This window comes from Thermobia domestica, chromosome 13 (assembly GCF_964235325.1).
Source record: "Thermobia domestica chromosome 13, izTheDome1.hap1.1, whole genome shotgun sequence".
In the NCBI taxonomy this organism is placed as follows: domain Eukaryota; kingdom Metazoa; phylum Arthropoda; class Insecta; order Zygentoma; family Lepismatidae; genus Thermobia; species Thermobia domestica.
Genome location: NC_137466.1, coordinates 152,824,834 through 152,837,469, shown reverse-complemented (window position 1 = coordinate 152,837,469; position 12,636 = coordinate 152,824,834). Strand labels below are relative to the sequence as shown.

The 12,636-nt window shown below is 36.5% G+C and overlaps 1 protein-coding gene across 3 annotated transcripts in view; it reads right to left on the bottom strand.

The window, feature by feature from the left end:
* LOC145668640 (uncharacterized) overlaps positions 1-12,388 on the bottom strand; it is a 745,356-nt gene extending 732,968 nt beyond the window's left edge. For 2 of the 3 annotated variants that reach the window (XM_081736683.1, XM_081736684.1), the window contains exon 1: positions 11,878-12,388. In XM_081736683.1, the coding sequence (XP_081592809.1) occupies positions 11,878-12,098 (221 nt within the window). In that variant the 5' untranslated portion in view covers positions 12,099-12,388. The remainder of the gene's footprint in view (positions 1-11,877) is intronic. The other variant, XM_081736687.1, reaches the window with a different exon arrangement.
* Between the last annotated feature and the right edge of the window lie 248 nt (positions 12,389-12,636).

Genomic DNA, 12,636 nt, shown 5'->3' with positions numbered 1-12,636 from the left:
GGATATTATGTACTAGATGACGCTAAAGCCTTATACTGTTTGTAATAACGCGCATGCGTGACTATTCTAGTTAACACCCTAAATAGTCGTTTAGATTATCAGTACCCAATCTAAACGTAAAGACTAATTTCATTGCACACGAGTATCCGCCCTTTTGGGAAGATACCACCCTACTATACTCCCACGTACGTAACGTGTGAATAAACTCCCTGAATACAAAATAGCTGTACAAGCTGTTCTCGGGGGAAAATCATTGTGTGTCTACGAGGCACGAGCTTCGTGCTCGTCGCCGGGGGCTCCGGCCCACTCTTCGGGCTCAGGCTTCTGTCCTTCGCCCGCCGGACTTGCGTTTCTTCTCTGACTTTGTTAGAGTCATAGGGAGAAGAACTTAGTGCATTCTCAGAGTGTGTTATTACACTGTGTTAGTGGAGAACTCCGTCATCTCCGTTCTCCTACCAAGGACCATCTCTGTTTTCATTTCGTGTGTGCAATACAGCAAGAACTTTGTTACTGTGCTGAACGTTGTTTCTAGTAAGTTTACTAGTGCATTCTCAGAGTGTGTTATTACACTGTGTTAGTGGAGAACTCCGTCATCTCCGTTCTCCTACCAAGGACCATCTCTGTTTTCATTTCGTGTGTGCAATACAGCAAGAACTTTGTTACTGTGCTGAACGTTGTTTCTAGTAAGTTTACTACTACTACATGCAGGCAGTCGTAGTTCAATCTCTTCATTGAACTGCCCTTGTTTCTCTTTTATCATTGGTCATATTCTGACCCCTCTCAAGTTTCACGCATACGCCACTAGACTTGTGCGTCATCTAAAGTTACCTCTGATGTATAACAACTTATTGCTTATCAACTCTTCTGCGCTGTACAAAAGCAACTTACAATAAAACTCATACTACTTCTAACTCGGCGTCCCAGTCATTTAAAACGCCTATCTAACGTTTTCAAAGTACGACCTCACCTATTTATATTTTCTCAGAAAGTACCTCCGAAGAAGCCGTTCGTCGAAGTCATTATTATCATATCTCTTTCGTTCTCTGGTTCCTACGTGAACCACTACACCAGTCACGCCTGTTTAGGACCGAACTCTTTATCTTCTGTAGTTGAGTGAACCATCACCCTTCTGTGTGTGTTCTGCGACTCCAGTACTATTCCTGCATTCGCCGTGAGAATTCCGATTGGAGAAAGAACTTCACTCTCCGTAGGAAGTGGAAGCATCTTGTTGGTTTACCGCTCGAACCAATACAGACATCTTCTGGGAATTCTTGGTTGCAACGAACATCTTGTTACCACGCTAAGCTCAACTGGACTTATACAGTACTCGACGATATCTCCAGAGGCCACTTGGAACTCTTTCATCTATGTAGGTGTTCAATTGCGAGGTGAGTGATTTAAATTGTTTTAGTGATTTTAATTGTGCATCTTGATTCCTCGCATCGACTCAGAATCACGTCTACTTCTGTGCACCCAATATTCGATTTCAACGTTTGTGTTTTTATAAAGTGATTCTACAACTAAGGTTGTTAGCGATAACTATCTCTTCCATTTTTATTGTTTTATCGATTAAATTGTTATTAGGCTGAATTATTTAAGTATAGCCAAGCCTGACCTTGTCTTGTGAAGTTTATGTATTTGAGGTCCATTAAGTGTGTTAATAATCCTGTCTCCATTGCATTAGCTTTAATTTTAATTCATTGTTGTATAATACGTGCCTAATTATTAAGTTGTCGTCCCGCTACAAATATTTATTTCTTTGCACGAGTCCTAGTTGTCTAATATTTTGGTGTGCTAATTAATCTCGTTGTTGTGTGGGCTTCACGTTAACTAGTGACCCCCCCTTGGAGCCGCCATTGCCCTAAAGTGCTGGCAATTACCTGCGGGACATTCACGGATCAAGGCTCCCTTATAATCTCGTAAACTCGTGCTTGAACTTTGTAATTAATTATTGTCATACATAGGCACTCATCCTGTTCTCTCTCTCCCTATCAAATCACCTTGCCGACAGCCTTGTTAGTCGGACATTGTTTGAACAGGACGGACCTCCTCCTTACCGTACTAATAAATTGCCGAGTCCCATAGACTGCTCAGCTCCATTACATTTTTAATGTCAGGCAACTCTCTAAGTCAGTGATATTGTTGAGACCTTTCGTGGTCCTTTATTAATTATTCTGTTAGTTGGATTTCGGCTACCTTTGGTAGAGATATTGTCGCTAATAATCTCTTTTTATGTTCGTGACCTGTGGTGGGACTCCCTCACCAGTGGCCGCAAAAGTTCTGATCGCCTCCTGCCACCGGCCCCGACAACCTTTATTAAAAGATTTTTTTCTTAGAAAAAAGAAAATACATCCTTTTGTCTCGAAATCTGATTTAATTGATCCACTGTCCTCAGATAAATGCAATGAAGGACATTTTTGTGACGCCATAATATGATCTCTTACGAAACGACAAATACAGTTACGACCCTGTAACTTCTATGTATTACACACAAGGAAAGGACATGAACCTGTCAACAGGACTTCCTAATCAAACCTAGTCCATTCAATAAACATAACAAAGATATGTTCATGTACAAAAAAATAGGTGCCATGGACAAAGGACTAAGTCTATGGGGCTCATTTACCCTGTTAGTATAAAGAAAATCGTAGACTCGCAGTGAAATAGTATTGCATCAACACTGTTCGTTGGAAAGTCATGGTTTATAGTTCATTCTCTTCAGCATGAAACAAGTTTCCCAGAGGTGCTATGTATTGGGGCCCCTAACATACTTGAACAGGGAAAATTGTGAGAATGTCGGGAAAATTCCCTCCAGAAATCACTCCCATCAAATTTGGACCCCTTTGAAGTGGCCCCGGGTAAAAGCACACAATTCAAATATATGTAAAAAAAAAAAAAATAGTATAAGGGATAAGAAATGTGTATACCAAGTTTTGTATTGATAGACGGAATGGGTATGAGGGGGAAATCGTGTATTGGTATACAACCTTTTACTCTAAGAGACTTGTCAAATGCCAAAGATGAACTTTATGAAAGTGCTGTGAAAAACGGCTGGAACTGTAGAAAATGAACATATAAAGAAGGAGAACAAACAATGAATAAAATGTTACCTAGAAATGAAAAATGAAAACGATAAAAATATTTAATAAGCACTAAAAATCGTTTAAAAATAATGCTTTTATAAACTCTACTAAAAAGGAGAATATATGTTCTTGTAGTAATATAAAGATAGAAGACTAAGACTAAAATCTTTCTGCGTTCTTTCTAAGTTTGAAGGATATATTTTTTAAAAATATATAAAACATTATCAACATATTTCTAAAAATTTCCAGCCCAACACTTAAATATTGTGACATTACTAGTATAGTGCCATCTAGGGAAGAAATAATATATCAGTTACAACTGTCTAGTAGTGATACCAATCCGTGGAAAAAAAATACAATTTTGTGGTATTTTTTACATTAATTTTTCGAATAGCAATTTAAATTTGGGGAATTTTGGTCAAATTTAGCACCATATATATGTAAGATTTTTTAAATACATTTTTTAAATTGACACCAACAAAATTCTCTATGAGCGGGAGTATGCTAATGACGCTTGAATCAATATGAAATCACTGAATCATTATGAAATTGTCAAATGTTGTTATTGGAAAGTGTGTGTTAGTGTGAAAGTGATTTATACACTAACTTGTGAATCTGAAAAACAAGCTTCAATTAACGTAAATTGTACTCTGGAGTTATTTTTTATTTTTTTAAAATCATGAACGGAAGAAGGTAAATCACCAAACGAGAAACGGTGAATTCCTAAAACGTCCAAACTGGAGAATGAAGTTTGTTTAGTTTCATTACGTTCAGTAAAACATGATGGCACAAAAAACGTCATGGAAATACTAAATTCTGACAACAAAATGTGTTTGTTTTCGTTAACAATTTTAATAGTCTCTTTTAATTAAGGAAAATAATTATTAGGAATTTAGAAAATCGGAATTTACAAATAATTTACTCAAATATTTAAAAAAAAATGAGTGATATACAGTAATTTCAATTTTCATATTTTATAAATTTTGAAAAGTTTGTGTAGTCTATTTGATACAATTGGTTCTTTCTGACAGATGCTTTCCTCTGTCTTTTCCTTTCTGCACGTGGTCATAATAATCAGCCAAGAATGACTGTTTCTATGGCAACAGTACGTTCAGCCAATTATAGTGGATCATTTCTCTTGCTCTGCAATGGTAAACATTCCACCATTTTCACACGTTGCCAATTTGAACATAAACAAATGCACATTGTTTTGTTTGATTGTCGACTTGAGTAGTGGACCTACTGGTTATTGAGAGCATTCTTTTTAGTTCTCTTCTGTTCATTTAATTTTATAAAACTGTGATTTACTTGCAGTGAATAATCTAGTGTTTCAATACCCGACGCAAAACTGGCAACACAGCATTGAGCAACACGTGCGCATAACGAGCTGTCAGAAAGGACAAGTAGTATCAATTGCAGTATAAGTAGTGTAGCGTGTGGGGAATTTTAGAGCAAAATGGGAATTTCTGCCTTTCAAGATGGTATTTTATAGTTCCAGGTTGGCATCAGTGATTGAAGACCGTCATTTGAATAGATTGTTGTACGTTGAGCTTGTATACTGCATGATGATGCTCCAGTTCACACCAGTGTGGTTGCTAACGCTACAGTGAAAGACTGTGTGGCTTCGAAGAGATTCAGCACCTTCTATTCTACGGTCCAGTTTCAGCACTGCAGCAATGTCATGCAGAATGCGAGTTCAACGCACAGCAATTGATTCAAATGACGGCTTTCAATCAACTGATGACTGTGTTCGTAAGTTTCCTTAAGAAAATTTCCCTCGACTGGCACAAAATTTTCCCTTTTCTTATCAAAATTTCCCTAGTTTGTTGAGTATCCAATTCCTATCACTGAAATTATGTGATAAGATTAATTTAACTATATTAAAGAAAATGTCAGCCTTGTTTATTTTTTGTTTCATTTTTTAAAGTTTTTCCTTCACTTTCTTTTTTACAAAAAGTACACAAATACACCCAGACAACAAAAGGTACCAATTATGCTATTTTGAACATACACACACACTATTGTACTGGTTTATTTCTGAAAAATGAACAAAAATTTAAGTATTTATATTGACGTATCAGTCAGTGCAAGAATTTCCCTGGATTTTCACGTTTTATAGAAAAAAATCCCCTTTTCCTTTTTTGCTAAATTTAATTTAGATTAAGGAAATTTACCTTAAACTACGAACACTGACTGATGCAGCTAGACAGTTGAAACCAATACATTATTTTTTCCAGTGGTGGCAGTTATATGCTATGAACGGCTTCCAGTGACGTGATATTTCAGAATCAGGAAGAAAGCTTTTGGAAATTCCGTCGTATATCGCGCTCAACGCTTTTAGGCTAAGTCTAAAATAAACTCTGGTAAGGACAGTAAAGAGGATCACACAAAAGACACATATTTCCTTGTATGAAGTATGTAGAAACACCGTTAATACTACCATTACTCGTGCAGATAACTGATTGGCTTCATTAACTATAGTGCTTCCAAAATGTCCTGATCCGTGGCAAAAAATGCGAACTAAATCCACACTCTTAACACACCCACGCATTCAGCTAATAAAGGTTCAGATGTTGCTAAGCGAGAGAGCCTTGCAGCCGTGGGAGTGGAATTCTTTCAGCGTATAGCAGCGCTTGGAACGGAAGACTAAGTGTCAAGTCAATGTGGTATATGTATAACTCGGCCCAAATAATAGTCTCTTTCAAGGAACAAAATAATGCCCAAATAAAAGCTCTAACTCTCTCTTTCAAGGAACAAAATAATGAAAAAAAGTTTTCGTTCAAAAGTTATCGTCTGAAGTATCGGACGAACAGGCGGACGTACTAAAGGCCCACTAACGTGCTCGTAATAAATACGAAGATGCAGCTACAAATAGACTCCAAATTAAGAAAAAAACTATCAAAAAGACACGTTCGAAGCCTCAGCAAAGAATGACTGAAATCTGATTTAAAATAAAGCTTTTGTTTGCATTAGGAACTCCTCATAAAATTATTTAAAAATATATGTAACATTCAGAAAACTTTTCCCAAAACGTAGGCTTCGTAAGAGAGAAATATGTTTATGTTAGTACTAAGGTAATATACACAATGTAGGATTTGAATAAATACAATTTTCTAGTAATAAAACTCATAGTACTTTCCTGTAAATTTGTAGTACTTTTTTCTGAAAAGCACAATGTACGTAAAACAAAATGTAATATATTAGCACAAATATAACTCTAAAGTGCTTTCGTGACAGTATCTCATTATCTTTAAATGAATATCTAAACAATTTTAATTATATTAATAAATCTTATAGTTGTAATTGAATAAGCACGCACAGTAACTCTGTTTATCTTTATTGCAATCACTTTATATAGATTCTAACATAAGATTTTCTTTTCCTTATGGTGATTATGCAAGCAGAGAAATATTATCTGTATGTAAATTCCACGTTATGTATTATTAAACTTTTCAATACACACTATTACGTTTCTCTATTTTTTAATAAAGTGTAAACATATATATTTAGCAACACAATAAGTATATGCACAATTACAGTGTTGAAATATATCCTTTAGAAAACGGCTACATTTTTGTGATTTCTCTAGCAAATTCACTTAAGCAGTCGTACAATGCAAAAAATACAGAAACTACTTTTAGACACAGTATAACACTGTACACATTACACAACACAGTATCTCTTTGAACACCTCCAGATGATACATATTCATCTCTTGTACAGTAGATACTGTGTTGTCCAAGGATGTCCCAGAAGTAAGTGCAAATTGCGCAAAATATATGTCATCACTTTGTTTTCGAAGTGTTTGTCGAGAAGTGCTTTAAATATGTCATACTGCGTAGATAATGTTTTTAGAGAACACTTTTGGACACGCGAAGCACACTTTATAAACACTACTTCATCAATTTTCCCCTCAACATCTGTACTAAAAGTGTTTCAATGGTGTTTTATTTTTTTAAAGCGTAGCTCTCAGTGTGGGGTACAATTGATAGATAGTTTTATTTGTAACTGAATAGGTTGAACATATTTAAACACTATACTTGTTTGCCGGGACCTACCTATTGGGTATAACAAGTGCAGCTCAATAATACATGATCACAAGAGACGCAGTCATATTTCACGAAAGAGAGGAGACAGTTCGGAGCATAAGCTTCTTTGGGCGTCCGCCAGACATAAACTCGGCCTATTGTGGGAAATGAAATGAAACAGAACTTATAGCGTACTATGGGTTTCCAATTATAGGCGGTTCACTTAGCATGTTCTCTTATTTTCTTAACACACACACAATAATTAACCATCAAAGGACTTAGTCAAATTTCTGTCAGCCTATACCAAGAATTAGGGGGAAAGTACATGGAACAATCGTGTCAAAGTTAACTAAATACAGCATGTACTTATAATAAAGATCTGCTCAAACAAAGAAGGACGAATTTATCAGCAATTGGGAAATCCATAACTAGTTAAAAAAGAAGGATATGATTGTATTATTTGAAATTTTGTGTTCACTTTCAACAGTATACAAATGAGTTTATTTCCATTTCAACGTCTCCTTCAGCAGCGAGGCTATATGAGACATGGACCTACTGATTAATGTGGAATCCGAACCACATGAGCTTCCGCCGGGAATCGAACCCGGATTTCCCAAGTCTAAGGCGTTTACACTAACCGCTTAGCCACGAAGGAAACACTATACAAATGTACCAATTTTTAGCAGAGTCGTTTAGCCTGAATGTTTACATACAGTAAGTGATTAAAGTGCTCATATTTGATGTAGAAAATCGCAGGTTCGATCCCAGCCTCCAGAACCGGAGTAACACATTCTGGTGCCCTAGGCTATACTTCGCGAAATGCGCTAACACTCTCGTCTTCGGTGCTAGCAGTCCCGGGTTCGATTTCCGGTGAGGGTACTCGGTCGAAAAAGTGTAAAAGCATTTCAGGCCAACCATCTTAAATAAGGTTTTCCTGGGGTTTACTCATTCACATTAGACAAATGCAGGGGTGGTACCTAACTTATAGGTCCAAGGACACTTCCTTTCTTCCCTTTCCCCGGATAGTGTATTCGTCGAGGGACGTCATTTTATATGCGTGACGGGCTAAATGACCATAGATGCCGAAACCCAGAAATATAAAACCTAAATCCACGATTTGCTCTACTTCCAATAAAAATAGCAAACAATGTATTGTAATTTCAAATATATTTCTACTTACTGAATTTGAAAGTGTATTTTGTCCAACCTGTTTTAAAACATTTTTTTTTTTTTTTTTAATATTTGGATCTCGATTATATGTAATCTATAATGCAGAAACGCCAATATGGCGAATTTCTAATAGAAATTCAATAAATTAATTTATTCTCCAATGTAGATCTATATAAGACGGGAGGTATAAACATTATATAAAGTTGTTAAAGCATTACCGACAAGCTTACCGTTTCATTTATCTGAAGCAATGAAACGTAATTTTTACGGTAAACATTCGACCAAGTGCAACATACCGTTAAGTAGTAGTCTATGTGAAAACTCATCCTAAACAAAAGGCAACATGTTCGTATTTCGCTGGCAATTATTAACACATGAGTCTAAAGTGCTGAATAACAACTGCATTCAATTTTACGGTATTTTTGAATTAATAAGCTACTAGCCGCATTGATCGTCAAATATAACATAAGATTTGCTGTTTTAGAAGTGCCTCTTTTACCAATAACGTTCTATCAGTAACGACAATAATTTATTAACACGCTTAGCTCAACAAATCATTCGTTAACGGATCCTTAGTTATAGGGCTACACAATTTTTAACGAACATTGATAAAATTGGTGATTTAGCAGATTAATAGATATTGAATTTTACTGAAGTGAACTTTTTAAAATCATAATATTCTATGACGTGTGGTCTCAAGGCGTGTATCATTATTGTAAAAGCTTTCTTGAAATTTGTCAAAGGAATACGTTAAATACAAATTATAGCCCTTTATGGTAACTAGTACAACACGCATCACTAATATTTTCGAATCCCGTCTAGAACAACAGTATTTGTAACCATTCCATATATTTACAATTCACTGTATGGTGGTTAAGGTTGGTTTAAAGGGACAAGTTTTGCCGATAGATAGCACTACAGTCTTCGTATGTCTCCCATGTATTTTTTACCTTTCATTAAAATTTACAATTTCTCTTACAAATTTCAAAGAAAAGGAACTTCATAACCTATTAAAGAGAACAATCCGTGCCGATTTTTTATTTAGAATTTTGTTCATTGTTGAAATGGCTTGATTGTTGAAATGGATACAGGCCCGTCGCCAGCCCAAAAATTTAGGGGGGGGGGCCGACCCAATCATATTATACTTCATCACCATATTATAGTTCATTTGCAAGCCTACCGTGAAATTTTATGGGGGCCAGCCAAAGTTTAGGGGGTCCGGGCCCCCTCTTGCCCCCCCGTGGATAGGGCTTGAATGGATACCCAAACCTTTAACAATGGAACTGTTTCAACAGTGAAGAAAATTCTAAATAAAGAAACGGTACGGATTGTTCCCTTTAATAGGTTATGAAGTTCCTTCTCTAAAAATATGAAGTCTCTAGGTTGAAATTTATGAGAAATTGTAAATTTTCGTGAAAGGTAAAAAATACATGGAAGCGATACGAAGACTGTAGTGACATCTATTGGCAAAACTTGTCCCTTTACACTAACCTTAAGTGGAAGGGCGTTTACCTATGGAGCGTATGGGTTCCCTGAATCGATTCCCATCGTGTCCGTGGGTTTTCTCGGGGTACTTCTGTTTTTTTTCCCACATTTCATTCCACCAATTCTTCTATCATCATTCACTTGGCTTAATCATCCGTCTCCCTTAACTTTACATCATGACACATTAAACTGAAATATTTCATTTCATTTCATACAATTCATTCCTCCTTGTTTCTGTTAGTCCATAGCAAGTCTTTTAAAACATTAAAGAAATGATTCTCGCACCGATCTTCGATCATGATTATACCACACCAAAAAATAGAATGGAAAGGATTAGTAACTTGCAAATATTTGTAACGATACTTTTTTATAACTCAGAAAATAATGCACTTTTAATTATGATAATTACGGATAATAGACAGTGTATGTGTTCTCCTGAAAATAAAATATACTGTGCTCCGTCGTGGCTATATGGTTAGTGCACGGGTCTTTGGCATGGAAGTCCTGGGTTCAATTCCCGTGGGAGCTCATGTGGTTCAGATCCTACGTTAAGCTGTAGATCTACGTTCATCCTCGCTGCTGAAAACGACGCTAAACTTCAAATCAATCACTGAACCAAAATATACTAATAAGGGAGAGACGAATTGATAAACCTGTGGTGAGTTATCATGGGTAACACCATAAGATATACTATGAAAAAATCTAGCAAGCAACACTAAAATTTGAAAAAAAAAAAATGAAATGAAATCTTTAAGTTTTATGTCCCACGGTTATGCCGGTGAGGCTAAAGGAGACGGTGATTATGAGAGATGAGTGAAATGGTGGAATGAAGAAAGTGGGAGGAAACGGGAGAACCCCGAGAAAACCCACGAGCACGGTGTTTGTCCACCACAAAGTTCACACGGCGCGAGCTGGGATCGAACCAGGAACCCCAAGCACCGGAGGTGAACGCTCTACCACTTAGCCACCGCGCCCCCCCTACACTAAAATTTGAGTATAACCCTAAATGTGCTCAGTACTGCTTCAAGTACATTGGATACTCTTCTATAATATGCGAACTACTAATGCCACTTAATAACATGTATTTTAACAAAAATTGAACGTAACTTTTAATTTGAATTGATTTGATTTTCAGTTTAGCGCCCCCTTCTGGAGTAAGGCCATGAGACGTGGACCTACAGCTTAATGTTGGATCAACCACACGAGCTCCTGCCGGGAATCGAATCTTGATCTCTCATGCCAAAAGCGCGTAGACTAACCGCTTAGGCACGATTGAGCTCATGCACCTTTTAAAAGTGGTATTTGCAAGTAAGGTAGGTTTTTCGGCACGTGAGCAATTATTATAGCACTTGCAGGTCATGACATCTTTCGATTGATATTTCTCATACATTACGTAATTAACAACAACAAAAAGTTAGTTGAAGAATTAATGATAATTTTATGTTATATCTCACTAATGATAGTGTCCATGGGCCCCGATTCTGAGGGACCGAAGAAGACTCCTGCTCCAAAGTTTGCTTGGGTCCCTCTGGAATGGGAAATCTTTACTTGATCTTTGCTTGGATATCTGACAAGGGAACATATCCGTACTTGAACCAGAGGTTTCATTTAGGGAGGGTAGGAGCGATTGCACCCCTACACACTCGTTATTTTTTAAAAAATGTCTTGCTATGTTCCTACTTTATCCGTAATTTTGTTGTGAGAGGATGTAATGGGAATTTGCAAACTACAAATCACGTGTAGAATATAATTTCCTCCAAAGGAAGGGTGTTCCAATATATAACTGGAAAAATTTTCGGAACATTTAGGGGTGAATAATTTATTTTTTTGAGTTTTATCTTCCATAATTGTGCTGTTTATATATATAAATGAGAAATGAATTACAAAAATGACAGTCCACAACACGACCTGAGCGAGACTTGAACAAGCATAGCCCAGTCCTTACGACCATGCCAGCCGGCTAGGGTGTGGATAAACAACTGCTACATCCCTCATATTTCGGACACGAACAGTTGCCGACACTACCAGTTGCTAGATCATAGCACCGCAGCTATTTACGAAATCATAATCACAATATTATATAATAATGATAATAATAACACTGTACTTACATTGATGAAAAGACACCTTTCAGTCTTGGAGGTCTATGCTGATCATTATCCTTCTGTATTTCGGTATGAGCCACATTTTCATGGTTAGGGCTCCAATACCGTTTCCTCTTTAGGCACAGAATCTTGACGGCTTTCTTGATACGCACACCAAAGAAATACAATACAGATGATATTATAGTTGTATTACTACGATAAAACACAGCACAAAATTTTAGTAACATAAATGTATGCGATCACATGTGTTGAATTACATTCACACGCAAAAACAAATGAAAATTATCAGGAGAATTATGTTTAAAAAAAAGAAGAAGAAGAACCGACAATTACTAATTTATCACACGCGCGAAGTAAATCATAACTGACACTTTGTACACATCCACTACATTGGATTCAAGTAGTATTTCCACATTGCTATGTAAACACTTCCTTAAGTTATGTTTTTTATTGTGTGCAAGTTACCGCGCAAGCGATGTTTACTTTTTTAGTCTCTTGCAATGAAAGGTATGTTTCTTGCTGGAAAAAACACACAGAACACACTACAACGCGTTCAGACTCAGCTGATAGGTCTTCACACACCAGCAGACGATGAAGTAGTCTTGTCCCCAGCTTCGCACCGCAAGAAACCGCCACGGCAAGTGGGTTTTTTAAGATTTAAAAAGATTTAATAATACACAAAACTATTTACAAAGTAATACTTTCAAATTGTATACTTCTATTTTGCTTACTATAACGCTTCGTTGTATGAAATGGGAAACAACA